The sequence below is a fragment of the Euleptes europaea genome, chromosome 6 (genome assembly GCF_029931775.1).
Source record: "Euleptes europaea isolate rEulEur1 chromosome 6, rEulEur1.hap1, whole genome shotgun sequence".
NCBI classification, from domain to species: domain Eukaryota; kingdom Metazoa; phylum Chordata; class Lepidosauria; order Squamata; family Sphaerodactylidae; genus Euleptes; species Euleptes europaea.
Window position 1 is genome coordinate 57,823,009 of NC_079317.1, and position 20,550 is coordinate 57,843,558.

At 41.2% G+C, this 20,550-nt stretch overlaps 1 protein-coding gene across 16 annotated transcripts in view; it reads right to left on the minus strand.

The window, feature by feature from the left end:
• GPHN (gephyrin) overlaps positions 1 to 20,550 on the minus strand; it is a 321,466-nt gene that overhangs the window by 22,494 nt on the left and 278,422 nt on the right. For 9 of the 16 annotated variants that reach the window (XM_056850797.1, XM_056850808.1, XM_056850803.1 and 6 more), the window contains 6 exons: positions 17,083 to 17,175; positions 14,025 to 14,080; positions 12,241 to 12,360; positions 11,314 to 11,372; positions 10,988 to 11,141; positions 9,070 to 9,191 (listed from right to left, as the gene is read on the minus strand). In XM_056850797.1, the coding sequence (XP_056706775.1) occupies positions 9,070 to 9,191; positions 10,988 to 11,141; positions 11,314 to 11,372; positions 12,241 to 12,360; positions 14,025 to 14,080; positions 17,083 to 17,175 (604 nt within the window). Of the gene's footprint in view, positions 1 to 9,069; positions 9,192 to 10,987; positions 11,142 to 11,313; positions 11,373 to 12,240; positions 12,385 to 14,024; positions 14,081 to 17,082; positions 17,176 to 20,550 lie in introns of all 16 variants that reach the window. The other 7 variants (XM_056850804.1, XM_056850798.1, XM_056850801.1 and 4 more) reach the window with 1 other exon arrangement.

Here is a 20,550-nt window from a genome sequence, read left to right on the forward strand (position 1 = left end):
CAGCTCACTTCTTCAGATACAGCTAGAATGTGAATCCATAGGTCTTTAAGTAGAGGAACAGTATGTAAATGTGAATAGCAGGCTTGATGGGATTAGATGTGATATGCAGAAGAATCTGTGATGTCCAGGGGAGAGATGGGTGTGGAGAAATCAGCATTGGTAATGGGCCATGAATGCAAGGTCTTTATTCAGCCCAGAAACTGCTGAATATTGGAAAGAGAAACTGCTGAATTACAGTTGATATTCAAACTAAAGTCAATGCATTTACCTGGGCTGAATAAAGACCTTGCATTCATGGCCCATTACCAATGCTGATTTCTCCACACCCATCTCTCCCCTGGACATCACAGACTCTTCTGCATATCACACCTAATCCCATCAAGCCTGCTATTCACATTTACATACTGTTCCTCTACTTAAAGACCGATGGATTCACATTCTAGCTGTATCTGAAGAAGTGAGCTGTGGCTCATGAAAGCTCATACCCTACCAGAAAATATTTTTGTTAGTCTTTAAGGTGCTACTGGACTCTTGCCCTTGGTTTTTTAAAGGGAGTGTGTTTCATAATACCTAAGAATCCTGAATTTGTGTTTACCATTCTGGAAATCACAGTAACTACCTGAAACAGCAATTTTCGTGTATACTTTTGATTCTGGGATTTTGGCATGCACTCCCCTACTGGGGCTATGTTAAAAGCATGTTTGTTTCCTTCAGCTGTATGCAAGAGGCTACAGCTTTATATATCTTTTAACCATGATCCATTTAGATTTTAAAAGGACACTTCCAACATACCAAGTTATGCACAATCCTGATTCTCCTTCAAAAGTCTTACACTGACAAAAAACTACTCAACCGAGGCGACAATGTTGAGTTCGGTTGTAAGAAGTCAAGTTCCTACAGTTTACCTGGTGGCTTTGAACAACTCACTAGTTCTCAGCCTACACAATGAGCATGACTAGACATTCTAAGAGATGTGGAGCTGCTGCCATGCCTTATCTTCCAACTCCAAAGGCCAGTCTTCCCATATATTAAATAATGCTTTTAAAATTTAAGGGACCCAGTTGTAAGGCGTTGACAACCGTTGTAAGGCGCTCTGAGCCCCATCTGCATCTGCGCCCCCAACAGGATTCTTGAATCTGATGTTATTACTCCCAATAATATCAGATTAAGGAGTCATGTCAGGAAGACAGCAGCGGTGTTGGATACTGCTGACCTGACCCAGTACCCCAAATGTCAGTCATGTTACTGGGTTGACAATATCTGACTGCACATCCCTAGTCCTGACATGGTTGAGTGAACCTAAAGGGGAAGATTTCAACATGGGGCTGCTATTTTTGGCAGCAGTCTCATGTTCAGTATGAAATGGAATTCCACTCTTTTTTTGTCGCAACACACAGTGATTTGCAGGTTTCTTTTTAAAACAAAATTTTACTTGTGCACAGGAAGCCCATTCCTGAGGGAGAGGGTTGCAGGGCGGCCAGGAGTGGCGCAGCCATGCCACTGCCAAAGAAGCTTCCTGGCTGCTGCGGAGAAGAAACATGTATTTTAAAATATTTTAAAATTGAAAAAGGGGGGGAAAGCCTTATTGACTTTAGCAGGGCTACGCCACCAAAAAAGGTGTTGTAGCCCTGCCGCACTGCCGAGGGGTGTTCCCAGGCTGAAAGGGGTGAGGTAGCTGCCTACAGCCAGCTCTACCCATGGGAATGCCCCAGGACTGCCCCCCCATGCTGGCGTATGCTGCCTCTTCTGGGATTTAGTTCCCGGAGTAGCGGTGCTGGCGGGGGAGGCAGGCACAGCTCTGGGCCGCCCAGGCGCTGGCGTAAATGTCCTCTGGATGGGATAAGTGCACTTGTGTCGGCACGGAGTCACGCCGGCTCTTTAGGAGCTCTGCCCCCACCCCAGGAATGCACCCAAAATGTATCTGAAAGTTACTATTTTTAGTAGTATCAATTTATTTATTAACGATATTTACATCTCACCCTTCTATTTAATGTAAATACTCAAAAATGCAAATAAATGAAACCATTGGAGATTTGGGATTAGGTCTCCTGTTTTTTTTAAGGAAGTTAAAGGAACTCACACTGAGAGAGTGGGAATCAGGCTCACCTCTGGCTGCTTGATTCTCCTCCCCTTCTCAAGAGAAAAAGAAATGCTTTCTACGTTTTTCTTCATCTCCTATATCTGTAGCTGCAATAATGCCCTCAAGATGTGTTTAGTGTTCAAATTTTACTGCATTCCAGACTGCTGAGTACCCTAATCTTCAACTTCCTTGCTGTGCTTGGTCATTCTGTTGCATGACTGATTCCACATGCTTTCCCCCTGGATTCTGCCCTTAATGGATTTTTACTTAGACTTGGATTTTTACTTGGATTTTTACTTAGACTTGCTTGCTAGCATACAAGGGTACACACCATACATGATAACCTATCTGTTTACTTGTCTTTTTAATTACATCCAATGATAATGCATAACTGACTTCAGGTAAACTGAACAGTGGGCAAAAGTTTAGTAAAATATATATATATATATATATATATATATATATATATATATATAAAATTTTATGGAGCATTCTGGTTGTACCATTGATAATATCCAAGTTATTTGCACATTCTGATTCCTCTTTATCCTAACACAAACATAATTGAAATGAGTTATGCTGGTATTTCCTTTTCAAAAACTGAAGCCCAGTTGAAATTTGTAGAGTACAGTACTACTACTAATAATAGATAACAACAATAATAAAGAAATCATTGTAACAACTGTAGTGGCTTTTCAAAAGATTTTCCCATTGAAAGCATAATGTCTGTGCGTATCATAATAAACACATACATAATCATTGTGGAAATAATCACCTCTAAAGTGGGGGAAAAATCTGATGAATCACCACCTACCAAAAAAGGAAAACAAGCTTCCTTTGAATCTGACCGTTCAAACAAAATATTCTGCAATTCAGAATGTCATGTTTTATACAGAGGAATTTCTACAAAAATTCTCTTTCCATTTTAAACTTACATGGCTTCAGAATAACAACAGGTTTAAATAATGATCAAATGAACAAAAAGCTCAAGACAGGCAAAACTATACCTCCTAAGAGCTGGTTTGCATCGGGGGCGGGGAGTATTTAACATATAAGCAAGAAACAAACAGCAAATGATAGTGTCAACAGTAGTCCTAATAGTGCAGAGTCACAAAAGTAATCCTGAAAAGGGAGCATGCTTTGTGTGGTGTTTATGGTGGCCTCAAACCAGGGCAATCCTTGCCAGATTAGCAGGGTGCCCTACCCTGCTCCTCATAGGCCACCCTAATGCAACACCAGTGCCCTTTTACACCCAGTTCCCTCCCAAACCTCCCCCTTTTCTCCCTAGAGTCTTTCCCACACCCTGGTTCCTTACAGGTCTCTTATTTAGAGTCCATGTCCCTGTGCTGTCCCTGTAGCCCGTGCCCTAAAGTCTTCCCCAGTCCATTTATTTCCCGTGTTGGCAAAGCCTCCAGGGGTTCTATGTGCTCCTTCTAATGAGAGGTCAGATGCAGCTCTTCTCTGCTCCCTGACTTTGCTGCCACCTGGCTGCTTCACTTCTCTGCCATTCCCTTCAAGAAAAGGAGTCGGCCCTTCTGTGTCCAGGTCAGCTTGAGTAGCCAAGTTGTTTCTCCCCCTCCCTTCCCAGCCTGCTCGTTTCTGCTCTGGACCTGCCTGCTAGTTGAATTCCTCATGGGGCATTGTGGCATTGTGATGTGCTGCCACACCCTCCAGAGAGCATGGCTGCTTAGAGATGCCACGGCCTATTGCCGTTATCTGGCATGGCTGCCCTGTTGGCCCCGCCTCTTGCTGCCTGCTGCAGTCAGCCTGTTTCATTTAATTAAGCACATTTAATTTAATATACCCCATCTCTGTAATTATGCTTCTGAATAAACCATTTACAACATTAAAAATAATTAATCAAATTTGAAAATAGCAACCAAAAATGAGCCCTGCAATAAAACGCCTGAAAAATCATCCATGTGACCCACAGAAAGAAAACTATCAATAAATAAATAATGTAAAAGCATTTGAAGTTTGTCAAGAAGAAAACAGCAAAAGGGAAAGTTTAAAGTAAATAGCCTAACCAAGAGCAAGGGAGAAAAAACCTCCCATTTGTGGACATCCCCCCAACCAAACTGCAAATCAGCAAAAAGCCTGGAATAGTTAATTTCCCCCTCTAGGACCTAAAAGCTCTAGATGCTAGGTGCCCACTGACACACACCAGTTCCTTATCCTATGGGTCATTTGCTGTCCAGATACTTAGGCTACTACCTCAGTATTTGGATCCCTGCTGAAACCTCCTTCAAGGGCTGGGTAGCTATATGACTTCCGGTAGAGAGCTGATCCCAGCAAGATGTCCCCTGAGATCTCTCGAGGAAACCAAGAGGCGTTCTGAACCGAGGGCCCCCATAAAAGCCCCGGCTCCGATCCTAAATAGTGCATCGGAATGCAGGCAACCCCCTGCTGCCGAAGAAGAGCGGTTTGACTCCCACCCTCCTCCCACAAAAGCTGCTTAATGTGGAGGAGGGTTGGTTGAAGCCCCGCTGTCCGAGGAGGAATTCTACCGCCACGAACATTTCATGGCTATAGACTGCGCTCTCCTCTATCTTTCACCAAACATCGAACAAGCTAATAACAGAGAACCCCGATTTCCAACATCCGAGTAAGTTACATGAACTCCTTTTGTCAACTAATCCGATTCTTAATGACTGGAACTTTTTAAAATCGGCTAAAGACTCTGCACCCCTCCACCCAGGATTCTAAGTGATCTTCTGACTAAAAAGACTATTTAATTAAACTAAAAACTGAATTAGCAGGCGAACAAAACAATTGGAAAGAATTGAGTGGCATAAATAGTTATCAATCGGCGGCTGCGGCGTGGAAGGGGAGAGGAGAAATCTTTCGCTTTCGATTTTCCATTCCTTTACCTTGGGAGAGTCCTCCAGCCACATTTTCATTCAGGAAGTGGCTTCTCTAGGAAGACAGGAAACCTTAGTGGCTGTTGGGCCGGATGTGCCCCGCTCAGTGTAGCAGCAAAATAAATCCTACTTTCTTTAATCATAGAAAGGGAGCGACGGAAAGCCCACAGCCTTACAACTCTCTGTATACTTCCTGGAACAAGCACCAAAGCCAAGTCAGAGCCTTCTAACAACTTAGTAGCTTTTTTGCACTGAGCTGCCTGCTTGTATTTAACTTACTAGTCTGGAAAATACAAAAGCCACAGACAATCATGGAAAGTCATCATCAAAAGATACAGGAAATGTTGGCCATGCAAACTGAATTATTAAAGAAGAAGTTTGAACAGGTTTCCATTCAACAAGAACAATCAGCTATACAAATGACTTCAATTATAACTCAAAAATTTGATGGCATGATAAATGAGATCAAGGAATTAAAAGAACAAATTACAATAATGAAAAATGGAATGAATAAGATGGAACGTTTAATTAAAAACAACACTGAAGAACTGAAAGGAGTTAAAATAGACATGAAATCTCAAGCACAACAAGTTGAAGCAATACGACTCCAGGAAGAGCGAGTGAAGGACCAACTAGCTGTTTTGGACCTGCAACAGAGAGAATCTAACTTGCGCATACGTAATTTGCCTGAAAGACTAGGGGGTACCAGAGAGACCATCATAAGATCGCTTGCTGATATATTTCATTTAAATGAACAAGAATTAAATGATTCAATAAACAAGATACACAGAATCCCCCTGTCAACTCGAGTACAGAAAACAAAAGCTAGAGAGATCTTGGTCTCCTTCTTTGACATCAGGATTAAAAATATCATTATGAAACTTCATTTGGAGAATCATCTAAGTGTAGATGATACACCGTTAATAATTCTCAAAGACATTCCTCGTCACCTGATTGAAAAGAGAGCCATCTATAAAGATTTTGCTGAGACATTGAGAAACAAGGGAATAAAATACAGCTGGCTGCTACCACAAGGACTTACCTTCTCCTACAAACAAGCTAAGCGGATACGCAGGCCAGCTGTGGAGAGGAGAATTCCAAGAATCTAGAGTTTTCCAAGCTGTGGGAGCGCACTCTCCCTCCTCTCCGGAGCTGGTGTTTCCTGGCCAAACCGACACATGATGGGGCAAGGAGAACACTCCTCCCTCAGTCCCATCTTTGCCACTATGAAAAGACAAATTCTTTGACACAGAGTAGCCCACAATAGGGATAGGAGGGAGTGATGCGTGCCGGCACAGAAGACCACTTGATGAACAGGAGTTACAGGTAAGTGCAACTTAGTTTTCATCTTTGTGGTCTCTGTACAGTCCCACATGGGAATGTAGCAAGTTCACTTACCATGGAGGAGGGTGTGGGCTGGTCAACGGAAAAGTGACTGTAGCACTGCCCTTCCCACAGCTGCCTCCTTCCTGGATCACACATGATGGCATAGTGCCGTATGAATGTGGATGTTGCTGACCACGTGGCCGCCCTGCAGATGTCATTGAGGGAGACATTGCTGCTGAAGGCTGCTGTTGAGGCCTGTGCTCTGGTTGAGCGGGCCTTTACTTGGAATGGGCAATCCATGTTACTGGAGGTATAGGCTTGCCTGAGAGCTGCCACCACCCACCTAGAAATGGACTGTGATGACAACACTGACCCTTTTTTAGTGATCAGCAAAGCAGATGAACAGTGCTATGGACTTACAAAAATCTTTTGTGCAGTCTAAATAAAATAACAAACACTTTCTAACATCTAAAATGTGCAACTGTTGCTCCATATGTGATGTGGGGGTGTGGAAAAATATGGGATAATGTCTTGGGAAAGGTGAAACTGAGAAACTGCCTTAGAGTGGAAGGAAGGGCCTGTCCTAAGGACTACTTTGTCATTATGGAATTTACTGTATGGTGGGTCCCAGTGAAGGGACGCCAGTTCACTCACCCTCCAGCCTGAAGTAATGGCCAATAAAAATACTGTTTTGTAAGGCGAGAAAGACAGGTCAGTTGTAGCCAACGGTTCAAAGGGTTTATACATTAAATATGACTAAACCAACAAAAGGCTCTAGTGTGTGTTGGAACACAGGGAGGTGGGTACAAATTAAACAACCCTCTTAGGAACCTTTTGGTTTGAGGGGCTGAAAAAACTGAGGTCCCATCTACCTCATCATGATAAGCTGATAAACTTTAATTGAGAAAACTGAAAACCCTCGATAACATCTTCCACTAGCCACTAGCGCCTTTTCCAAAAGGGAAGCCTTCAGTCGAGAGGCTCTATCATGTCTGGCCTTGGGTGTGAACTGCCTGCATACGTTGCAGGTTGATGTAGTGTGGGTTTCCCCAAGACAAAACAGACAAGAAGAATGATTGTAAGACTGGGCCATTTTTGTGCTGCAGGCATTTCTTCAGAAAGATCGAGAAACAGTTGAGAAAAAAACTCACAAAGAATGACACTTGGATAACACTCCTTCTCACGGAGGTGAAGAGAAGACTGAGGAAGGAGCATTCTGCCTGCCTCATCACTTGTTGGTTTGGGCAGGAAATACCAGCTCTGGACAAGAGGCAGAGGGAGCTCCAGCAGCTTAGAAAACTCTAGATTCTTGAAATTCTCCTCTCTGTGGTTGGCCTGTACATGCACAGTCCCATGTGGGACTGCACAGAGACCATGAAGATGAACAGATATTTTAAAATCATACCGACAAGGAAATTAGCCACAGCTTCTGTAATATTATAATCCTGATTATTAAGAGTGAGAACCATTTGGTAATTAGGGAATCTCATAATCTGGATTAAAATAGGATTTAACATTTTTAAATGTAGCGATTGATAAAGGGCATCGGAAGAAAACATGTTGAATAGTTTCAACCTCTTCATTGGAACAGGGACAGAGTCTGACAGAGAAGGGAACACCCTGATAACGTTCGGTTAATAGAGTTGACAGTAATATGTTAAATCTAGCTAAGGAGAAAGCCCTGCGTAGATATTGACAAGTAATATGTGGTATAAGTGTGTGTGAGAACCAACGTGGTATAGTGGTTAAGGTGTCAGACTAGGATCTGGAAAACCCAGGTTTGAATCCCACTCTGCCATGAAAACTTGCTGGGTTACCCTGGATCAGTCACACACTCTCAAGTCTCGACCTTAGCAAGTATTTGAATGGGAGAATTCCAAGGAATACCAGGAGTGTGAAATGGAGGCAGGCAATGGCAAACCACCTCTGAACGTCTCTTGCCTTGAAAACCATATGGAGTAGCTGTAAGTCAGACGTGACTTGAAGGCAAACAAAAAGTGTGTGTGGAATATAGCTTTGCTGGAAAAATTAACTCACCAAATTAGATTAGCAAAAAATCAAGTGAGTGTGGATGCTTTTTATGTTGTCTTGAATCCATTTATATCTTTTGCCAGTCTACACTCAACAACTTTTCATCCTCTGTATAGTTCTTAGATCCTAAGGAAAGATGTGATTTAACAAGTAATGCATTTATAGTTCATAACCTGCGCAAAGTTTAAATGAACCCCCATTAGTTCCTGTGCCTAGTGTATTCCGTGATTCATTCACACATATGGATTCACTGCATTGCCTGGATGTCAACGATAGCAATGATGGACAGAAATATGTCCTCCATCTGGTTAGATGGCAATGGACTTTCTCCCACAGATTCAGATGTAATGGGTTGGATCTAGCAGAGGATGGAACAAGGGGATTTTTGCTGATTCCCTCCACCCTCATGACATTCCTGGGGGGGGGGAAGAGTTCCCAAGGGCTTCAGGAGCACCATTTTGAGGGGCATTTTTCTGCTGCATTGGGAGGTAAGAAAGTTTCACTCTGTCGATGGAAATCCCTTCTGTCTGGAGAAAATTCTGGTGCATACAAACTAGCTGAGGAAAATTAATAACGAGAATAACTTCTGTGTGTATAAGGCTGAAGCTGCTAGATAGTGAACTGACTGGTCAAACAGGAAACTAATATTCATCTATGCCTTCCAAAAATAGGCAATCATCTTTTGCACAAAGGTGACAGATAATATCAGATAAATAAAAATGTTAACCTTTCAGCAGGCAAATCAAAAAGCTATGAAGGTGTAGTACATACTTATCTCCCACAATTCCCAGGTTGATTGTTGGGTATCCATGTTCTTGAATTGTTGCTAGAAGGGTTGAACGATTACTGTCTCTAATCTTTCCTGGTAACAAGTCATCCTCGGGATTCAGTAGCTACACATACAGCCATAAAATAAAATGCTTGAATATTCAACCACAGCTAATCAAATATAAAAGCATCTATTTTGTACATGTTTAAATTTCAGCTGAATTTAGGAAACAAAATGCTAGTCGTTTTAATTTTTAAAAGGTCATTTTATTAGGATGCAAGTTTCATGTATTAGAATGATTTCTTTGTTATACTAGCTTTACTAGAAAGTAGCTTCTGTGAAACAGTGTAACAGTTTAGTGTCATATGATATTGACAGTGCAATCTTATGCACAGTTGCCGTAATCTAAATTTACTGAAATAAATGGGCTTAGACTAGAACAACTCTGCCTAGGATTGCAGTGTTAATATCTTGGGTCATGATTATTATTTCTGCTGTTTCATTCCATAGTAACTGTGAGATCATATGCTTTCCTGTAACATCTGTGTGGGATTGTCACCCCTATGAAAAGGCTTGCTGCTCATTGGTGGCTGACCCTAATTTCTCGTTCTTGGAGATTTACAAAAAACAAGGCTGCAGTATTTTCCATGAATCAAAATACAGCCCTGTGGTTCGGGCTACTTTTCAATAAACTGGAAAATAATGAATAGGCGTTTTCTTAAAACCAAGAGCCTGCTGCTACCTAATGGAATCAAAAACAAGGGGGGATATAGAGGGAAGGATGGTCTGAACCTTTGCTTAACAAGCACTTTTTGTCAATGATGCAAACACTGTACTGTAGTTTTCTGGGAAAGACAAAGGAGAGCAGGGTGCAAGGTTGAAAGTTTATTTAGCTCTTCTAGATCCCTACGCGTTTTGCAATTTGTTTCATCAGGGGATCCTCTACAGAAATTTGTCAGTTCCCAACTTGAACAATAGCAGCTGTTTTCCTGACCATAAATGTCTCATCCTTGCTTGTTGCCCCATGTTTTCCTTTACAATCCAAGCAACCACCATTCTTATTTTTGTACAATTTCACCTTTGAACCTATATACATACCAAACGGAGTGGTTCTATAAAAAAAAAAAATCCAAATCTCTGCACAGAGAATTTTATCTCTTCCTAGTCAACATCAGCTTGCCAGCCACCAATCAATGTAGCCATGGGTTACAATATAAAGTACTAAACAGCAATAGAGGCACTTTCAAAAACAGTCCTTTGTTGAAAAATTAGAAATGTAAGAACTGCAGCACGCAACAAGCAACTTTTGAACAGAATTTTATTATATTTTGTTTCTATAGTACAGCAAAACATTATTGAGGAAAAGAAAAAAGAAAAAAAGAAATGCTTTTCAGCATATGAGTAATTTTTGTTCTATTTTGCAGCACTCTGGTATGCTTCTTCCAGAACTTCAGAATCCTGAGATCCAAATGTATGCAACCATGGAACAACAAAAAAATCCCCAGTGTTCGCGGTCTATGTGAACAATAGGGGTAAAAAATCAAGGACCGAAAGTGTGAACTCCTCTGGGCTGTTCACTTGTTTTCTCATACATTTTGAATCTGAATATCAATCCAACAGGAGAGACCTAAATTTGATTATTCATAAAAAAAAACTCTTAAGTGTCAATAATATTGGAAACAGTCCATATAAAGTGACAACAGTAGTCAAACTAAAACTAGTTCCTGGACATGGCCTGAAAGCATATGGTGCAACAACCTTGCTATAGCTAAGTGAGACTTCCTAGTCAGGGCCTGAATGGAATAATGCACGCTGCCTTTAGTTTCTCAGAAAAGAGGCTCGATATAAATGTGATAAAGAAATAAGTACTGCCATGCTTGTAGAAGACTTGTAAAAGTTTGGTTAGCAATATTTTATTACCTCATTCCCCGTGGACATGACTGCAACCACTGGAAACTTATTAACTTCAACTTCTGTTACCCCAACAGTCGCTAGGAGACCTATTTCTGAGGGACCCATGTGTGTTCCCTTGGCCAACACACATTCACCTCTTTTAATGTCATGTCCTATAGGTCTGAAAATGCACACAAAATGGAATATATTTGAAATGTAGTCAAGTTAATAGATCAGTCTCCAACAACTAACAAGATGAGATTTCAAAACGTATTCACACCAAACCACATTCAATTGATTTATCTCTATTTTCAAAACCAATATGCAAGCGTGGAAACAAGCAATTCACTAACCTGATATCTTGGCCTGGGCGAGCCTGCACCAGAATACGCACCTCAAGTTCTTCAGTGCCCTGTATTTAAAGAAAAAACAAACATAACTTCTTACCTATTAACATATATTAAATAGCTACTATTTATTGGTCTGCACAGTATATGAATGAATTTCAAATTTTGTTATGGTATGATCTTAAACAGCATACTGTTAGATCCAAACATAACTTTGAGTTTCAAAAATTTGTTGAAAGGAGTGGCCCTGAGTCTGCCATGCAGGAGAAAGCTGATTCATTCTCCATTGTGGTACATCTTCTGTATTTGCTTTATAAAAAAATGGAGCAGGGAATTGTAGGAAAGACAGATTAAGACTTAAAACTGCTTGTGACCAGCTCAGTGATCATCAAACATAATGATGGAGAATGCATGAATGTGTGTGTGTGTCTCCTTCCACCAGTGATATTATATAGCTGTTAACCAATTTTAAATTTTAAACTGATTTATTAATCAGTTACATTTCAATACCTTTACATATTTTAAAGTCTTTTAAAAAGTGTTTTTAGAAGCTCCTGAAGGAAGGAAACAGTTTCTCTTAAGCTAAATCTTTATTTAGCACTCTGGAAGGAGATCTGTGTAATTCAGAATAAGCGTTAGAAAGTTGCAGTATTTACAGTGATACAACTCCAGCTCTCTCCTAGAAGCCCCAAATCTCTCTCTAAATATTCTCTCCTTTTCACACTGATCCCTATCATTCCCTCCCTCAACCCAATGAAAAACAAAATAAATTATACCAATTCAATTTAGGTGACAGAAACTGTAATAAGTATACAGTGCTTTGTGTTTCAAACGTGTATTTCTGAAGTATATACAGCCACACAACTGGGAATGTAGACTGCAAAATGACTCCTTACAGCGACACTACTATGCATCATTTTTATTATCACTCACATCATCTGATTCCCTGATGAGTTCTGTGTCTTCCACTTGCACCACAGCATCAGCACCACAGGGTATTGGAGCACCAGTTGTAACTCGCATTACCTGACCAGGCATCACAGTCTGAGTCGGCTGAAAAATACCACACAATATCAACTGATTTTTTAAAAAAGAAAGAGGAAATCTGAGAGCCTCACAAGACTGCAGAAATAATTAGCAACACTAAAAATGTACTTTGAAATACAGAAACTTAATTTCTTAGCACACTGCTTATTAGCACTAGTCCCATGCTGGACAAAATATACAGTATCAGTGATGAGATAGTATGAAAATTGTTCACCCACGCTGTGTTTAGGGCTGTCCCACAGATACATATAGGCAAAAATGGTTCAATTCGCATATCACACTTGCAGCCCATTCCTGAAGGGGAGGGGGGAGATCCGCAGCTGCCAGGAGCAACGCAGCTGTGCCAATCTCCTCAGAGGCTTCCTGGCCACCATGGAGGCAAAAAAAGAATTTAAAAAAATAAAAGGGGGGAATGTCCTATTTCACAAAGCGAGGCTGCGCCACCAAAAATTGGTGACTGTCCTACCATCATGTATTACCCGATGTATGAATAGGCCTTACCGACATTCACACAAGGCAACTGGCTATATAATAAAATTAATTCTTAGAGGCTGTAAATTATTTGCCCAAGTCTGGTGGATCCTTGCCAGTAGGGATCACTACTCTCCCACAGGCCTCAGACTGAGTAGGCCTCTCTCTCCTGTTCCGTACAGCCTGAGGAGCAAGAGGAAAAGTGTCCTCCTCATCCAATTTCCCTCTGCCTTATGAAAGGTCATGGGCCTGTCCCTTTAGAGGACCCAGCCCTCTGAAACTCACATGGAATCTAAGTCATTTCGGTGAAAAGCTACTGGCATCTCCACATCCCAGCTGGGACTCATCTCATCTCCTCATTTGTGGCTCAAGACCACCTTCCACCTAATTGGCAGGCAGTGGGCTGTTAAAGGGTCAGTCCCAGTAAGTCAATGGAGCAGCAGTCTTTGCCTTGAAGGCACCACATGGGTTGCTGCTTTGGTGTGTGGATTCTAAGGCCGGGTTCCTCAGAGGTTCCTGATAGAGGTTACAGTTTAATTCAGGGAATTAATGAACAAGTACAATATTTCTGGAATAACGGAAGAAGCAAATTTCAGTAAAGAGTATGTTATTTTCATAAAAGGCATTTCGGTTCCCATCCTCTTTGATCAAACTTAGTTAGCCACTGAGACATCTATGCAAGACATTTTCTTCTTATACTTTGTATCTGTAGATCCAGTTGCATAAAATAGTTCAAGAGTTTGCATCCATAGATGGCTTTTGCATCTAGTGAATAGTCATTGAACCATTGACAATTGTAAGAAAAAAATTAATAATGCTTGTTTCCTGGATAAAGATCTTATGAATACCTAAAAAAACCAATGAATAATGCATCTAACCAGAGGTGTAACAGTCTCTATCACCATGTTATGGCACCTGATCAATTTTATAGTCTAAGCCTCTGCCATTTAAGCAATTCTACATAAGTAACTGATATAGCTACTCTTCGTTTAGCAGGAACCTAACTGCATTTTTTTCATAAATTATATGACTGAGTTGGATCTAAGGATTTCCTTCTGTTAAGAGAGGAATTGTCCTCCACCAAAGGAAGTCTCAGTCAGCAGAAGGGAACCCTTAGACCCAACCCAGTGTATTCATGACAAATGAAGAAAAGCATCTGATATTAAAATCGAGAAAAGAAAAAAATATATTGCACTCACTTGCTCACCAGCTTGGGATTCCCCAATGATGAAACGATCCCCAGGTCCATCAGCAGCTGCGAGATAATACAGCAGCAAGGTAATTATAACTGTAGATAACTCAGAATTGATAGGATTATTGGTATTATTATAGTTATTTCACTGTATGGCCATTTTTGCATGGTCAATTTTGATGCTCACTCTTTTTTAAAATGCAACTTTAAAAATGCCTATTCACGGTCCCGGCACAAAAGGAGAAATTCCACCCCCCACTTGCCTGCTCCTTCGTTCCTGTTTGCATAGCAATTAGCATGCGCACAGCTAACGCACTGCTGTTATTTTGCATGGTTCCTTGAGGGGGATTCTTCACAGCAAACACCAAAGATCGCGTTAAATGGGCTCTTTAGTAATGCGAAGCAGGTCTGCGTCGGCTTCGCAGTCACTTTTGGAATGACGGTTCAGTGTGTACAATTCGAAAAAATACGCAGGGCAATTCAGCCTGGAACGCGCTGCTAATTAACATGCAAAAATGGTCTATGTGTTTATATCTTTGTGTTTACACTGTGTTTCATTTACTTTTTAGTTTTTAAAATAAATATTAGTATTTTAAATGCTTTTTAATATCTCAAATGCTTTAATATTTTAAAGTTTGCTGCCTTGGGAACCCTGACCAAATAATAACCAAATAAATAATAATAAAATAAACAATGTGAGGTTTTTTTGTATCCAAAATTTAGTGCACACATGAGGTGCAATATAAAGTAGTAATCATATGTGGATTTATGTAACAATGCAAGTGCCCTCAATTCCTTTTTAAGATTTTGTAGTACAAACATTCTTTACAAGTTCTCATTATCTAGAGTTCAGATTTATGAATTTAACTCATTTTAAAAAGCATTTACTATGTTGTTTCACAGACCCTGAGCATTTTTTCTCTTTTTTCAGTTGACTGATCATTTATGCCATGACCTTTCAAAATGTGTCTGGTGGGAAAACACTATTATTTACTTCTGCTTTGGAAAAAACAAAACCTAGACTTCTAAAATATGATTAAAAAAAAACACTATTGGTGAGAGTCAGGGCTGGATGGCAAAGAAACCTTGGATGTCCCCTGTTAGAGGCATCTTGAGAAGCCTCAGGGGCAAGTCATCCTGTGACATGACTGGGAGGGGCGAATGGGAAGTAGTAGGCAGGGGATGAGAAGGCATCATAGAACGTTTGTCTATGGTGCGTCCCTTTCTGCACCTTTTTCATTCAGAACCTGTTTAATGTCCTTCAGCACTTTCTGAGTAATGCAGCCAGGCAGGTCTGGGTGAAGTGAAGCCCTGCTGATAATGATTAGGGGGGAGCAAAAGGGAGAGCTACCCTCTGAAGCCTAACGAATCCCCACATTGCCCCCTCTGCTGCCTTGGGGATCCTTTCTCATGGCCGAGACCAATGGTGGTGCTGGAGATTCACCTTTTCAGAGCTGGTACTTTTAAGGGTCTCCTGGTTTAGCATAGTGAGAGGTGCTGGCTTGGATGAGCTGAAGGCCTATTGCCCCATCTGCTATGGGTGCTCTGCAGTAGGAGAGGGCCTGCTGTCCATTCCCAGTCCCTGCCAGTGCTTTGGCAGGGGAGAGGAAAGTGGCAGCTGAAGAAGAGGCACTAGTTGCTGCTGTGGAGGCTTCCTGATTATTTTAATATAAAGAGGACAGTTATCTTTCCTGTTAACATGCGGTACCGAGCCATTTAATGAGTTAGTGCTCTGACATGATACATGATGGACCCTGTGGTGCAATGAACCCCACGCCATAGGTATCTGTAAAAAGGTTATAATATTGGAAGATAAATTTTTAATTTGCCCTCTGTTACCACCAACATCCTCAGAAGATTTTAGAGAGATGCCTGTTCAGTCTTCTGGAATCTAAATTCTCTATTGTTGTCTCTTAAAAGTCTTTTAAAATTAGGACTCCCAGGCCTTTCATCACCAAATTACCCTGGACATGAAAGCCCTGAAAATCTTGCTTGCTAGAGTAATTCAGACCCAGGCAGAAGACTCTCTCTTTGTACATTGGTACGCATAGACCCCACCCTCCAAAGAAGCCATTTCCTCCAGGGGAACTAGGGTTTACAACCTCCAAGTGAGGGCTGGAGATCCCCCAGAATGACAACTGATCACCAGATGACAGAGATCAGTTCCCCTGGAGAAAATGGCTCCTTTGGAGGGGGCAGTCCATGGCATTATAACCTTGCCTCCCCAAACCTCACCCTACCAAGGCTCCACCCCCAAATCTCTGTAGTTGGGAGATCTATTTTGATTCCGGGAGAGCTGTTGCAACCACTGCTGCTGGGGGAGAGGAGAAAACAGGTGGGAGGCTGGAAGGGTGATGAGGGACAGAAAGAAAGAAAAAGAGTGATGGGGTGGGGTAAAGACAGAGAGAAAGTGACAGCCATGGAGAAGAGAGAAAGTAAGAAAAGGGGTGGCAGGAAGGAGAAAGAGTGAAACTGAGAAAAGTAGGGGGAAAGGGAAGGAAGCAAAGGGGGGGGGAATGGGAAAGCTGCTTTCGCAAGTTTCTTGCGGTTCCCCACTTGTCCTTACTAACAGTGACAAAATAGCTAAAGGAACTCTAGCAGAAGAACAATGGAAGTGAAACTGATTTACTTCCAGTCCAATAAATACGTTATACTATGGTAAATACAATGATAAATAATATAAAACCCCAATAAAATAAATAAATAAATAAATAAATAAATAGTATATTCCCTGATATTTGGGCATCGCTGGACTTGCTGTTCTGTATAGCATATGGCTTGGATCCACTAGAACCTTTCTGTGGGCAGAAATTCTGCCCAATGAGCGTGACTTTCTCCCCTCTCTCTGCAGCACATCATGTCCCCTGAAATGCCAGCTGAGAACAGAATTTCAGAGGTCTTTTAGGACTGCAGTGGAGGGGGAGGTGAGAAAGTCACAATCTGCAGGTAAAAATTCTTCTGCCATGGGAAAAAAACTGGTACATCCAAGCCTAGGTAAGCAAGCAATCCACTTTAAAGATGAATTTACAAAAATCCACTTAATGGGAAAAATAATAAGCACTTACCTCTGACGGCATAACCATCTTTTACTGAAGCTGGAAAGGGTGGTAGGTTGTCTTTTGCATAAACATCTTGGGCAAGGACTCTGCCCATTCCATCTAACAAAGGAGGGGAAGACAGCAAGAAGAAACAAATGCTTGTTAGAAAATCTAGAGTAAAATGACTAAATGATTGCACAATGTTTCCACTGATTAAGTTCATCTGTGGTAGAAAAAGTCGGCATATAAAAACCAATTCTTCTTCTTCTACTAGATTGGCTGCACACAACACTGATTATCAGTGATGAACTTAATGAAATTTTGATTTATGTGAAAAAATCAGCCTCAAATAAAGAGGTACAGTATGTGGTTTAATCGGTCTCCAATTTGCATCAGGATTAACATGGTAGCATTTTACCAAAAGTTCAATAGCTTGACTACGTGTAGGCAACTAAGAAACAAATACCTATTACCCAAAAAGCCATTTAAAATACTCTAGAAACCCACTTTAGATAGGTGGGCAGCCCATTCCTGACCTCCAAGGATGAAAGTCCTTTGGAGGCCAGGAAAGGGCTGCGCCGGTGTTCAGGCCCCCTGAGCCGGTGTCGGCATTACTTACGCTGTCCAGGATGGGTCAGATGCTGGCAGAGAGGCCCAGACACCGTCCTCCCGGCACTGGGCCTTCCGCCGGCGTCCCACCGGCACAAAAGCCCGTGCCAGAATCCTTGGGGGCACCAGGGGGGGAACTTCCAGTAGGCAGCTTCCTGTCCCCTTTTGGCCCGGCACGCTGGTGGGGAGAATGGCGTTGCTGCGCCTGCTTTTTTGCAGGTGCAGCCTTACTGTTCTCAAAATGCTCTATTTAAAATTTTAAAAGCTGGCGAAAGGCTTTTTAAAGGCTTTCTGTGGCTGGGAAATGGGTTTGGAGGCACTGTGATGGCGCCTTGGCCACGCCGTCCCCGGTTGCCAAAAGGAAAGGAATGGGCTGCTAGGTATCTTAATAATGACATGTTCCTAGCTGAATGGATTTTAGAACTTTTGAAACCAATCTAGTTGATAAAGTACAGGTAGATAAATTAAAAAAAAAAACTACAGAGGGATAATGCTTCTTCAATACTCTGTGGAAAGCATCAAGTATTATAATATAGTAACAACATATTTTAACCAGATGCCTATTTTTTGTTCAGGAGTCTGAAAAGGAAGAATAAAGCAGATTGCATTGCATGTATGACAATGACTGAATTAGATATCTAACCTGCCCACTTACTTCCAAAGGCTTAGAGCGGATGTGAGTATTTCCTGTCCTTGAAAGGCTTACAATTTGAATACATAAACAACACAATATATAGTTGAACAAAATGTAAGACAGAGATCAAAACATATATTAAATGGTGAGTATTCCTCTAATTTGGTAGGGCACAGAGGGTTTATCTGTCAGCACACGCTCTAAGTCAAAATATATATCAAGGTCCTTTCCCTTACTCCTACATCATCCTTCAAAACTCCTCCTTGTCCATATTTTGCATCCTTTCTAGGAAAATAACCTACCTGCCAATATAACCAGTAAAGCTGCTAGTTGTGATTTCCATTCAAAGCCTCTTTTACACCACACCTAGTTTGGAAATACTAATGGTGGTGTTGCAGTGGAACAGTAAAATTCAATTATAAATTCAATAAAACAATAAAGAATTAGGATGTCAGACAGTGAGCCAACCTTAAGAAAAATAAAACACTTAACAAGGAAAAACCTGAGACAGAAGCAACACTTTATAGCGCTTTAATATGCTCAGATGGGCTTGCTGTGGTAGTGAGTTTCACAGTGCTGGCGTTACTACTGACAAAGACCTGTTATATACTCTCAAAAATCTTACAGAGGCATCTTAATAATTTCCCCCTCCCTCGTGTGCAGTTATACGGCATCAAGTTGCTTCTAACTTATGGTGACCCCATGAATTAATGACCTCCAAAATCGTTCTACAATTACAGCCAATGAATGAGCTCCCACTGCTACATGAAACAAATCTAGTGGGAAAGCCCAGTTATGTTCTTCCTAGAATCTTGCTTCCATATGCCCTCATTTTCGCTTCTCACAGCTATTACTGGGGGTGGGTGTAGGGTTGCCGACCTCCAAGTGGCACCTGGACATCTCTCGCTATTACAATTAACCTCCAGTTAATCAGTTCCCTTGGAGAAAATGGCTGCTTTGGAGGATGGACTCTATAGCTTTAGTAATACCCTACTGAGATTCCTCCCCTTCCCAAACCCTGCCCTCCAAAGGCTCTACCCCCAAATCACGTATTTCCCAACCCAAAGCTGGCAACCCTAGGTAGGTGGGTGGGTGGTGGTGGTGGCTGAAGCCACTGGAGCCAAACATTCCTAAATTCATTATCTTCATATAATTTCTTCTACCAAGGTTGATTTGAGTGAGATCAACTTCATACATTATGTGCATTGGAATTCCTTTATGTATTTATGTATGTGCCATCAAGTCGCAACTTACTCATGGCAACCCCAGGAAGCAGCTTTCAGGGCAAGTTAGAAGCAAAGGCAGTTTGCTATTGTCATCTTCTGTAAAGTCTTCCTTGGTGGTCCCCATCCACGTACCAACCATGCTTAGCTTCCAAGACATGATGAGATTGGGCTATACCTTACCCTTCCATATCCCCTAGAATTCCTTTAATAAATTTTATTTCAAAAAGATGAATATATAATAGCAAAATGTAAGAAATGAAGAATTCTTTTTAGATAGCACACACATGACAAAGTGCATTTACCTCCCACTGACATTAAGAAATATTTAAGCTTAAAAACACCCTTGTTATCTTGTTATTCAGTAATAATAAAAAGTGACAATACCAAGTATCTTGTATTTTGTACAATTTAATCATTGATCTGTAATGAACTATTAAATGGTATGTCCAAACTAAAATGGTAAGAATTGTGCTCTTGTGTTTTGCCTTTGTGTTTTACTGCTTAATATATTTTGTATATTTTATTTACTGCAAACTGAAGTGGATATTTTGCATGCATGGATTTACAGCAATTGGGTCAATGTTTATCTCAAGGCATTTATAGATTTTGGCAGTAATTTTTTTTTTTTGCTTTCCTATTGTAAAAAGCCTTGTGTTCCCTGAACTGACTTGGAAATGTTTTGCTGCGTTCCCTGGGAAATTCTGACTGGAATATTAAAAATCATTCTACAAATGATCAATAAGACTAGCAGATAGGGCAATAGATGAAGGGCTTCACGTTTAGGGACATCATCTATCATAACACATGTAGTGCTAGGAAGAGAAATTATGACCTGGACTGTTTCCCCCCTCATAATTAGGGTGGGTGGGTGGGAAATTCAGCCACATAACCCAATTGGAAGCTGATTAATGATAACTTATGGTTATTGATTGTAGGGCCCCACATCAAGGGCAGGCCAGAGCCAGTCATAGTGGCAAAGGGGGCATTCAGGAGGGAAACGACCTGGCGGGTGCGTTGGGAATATAA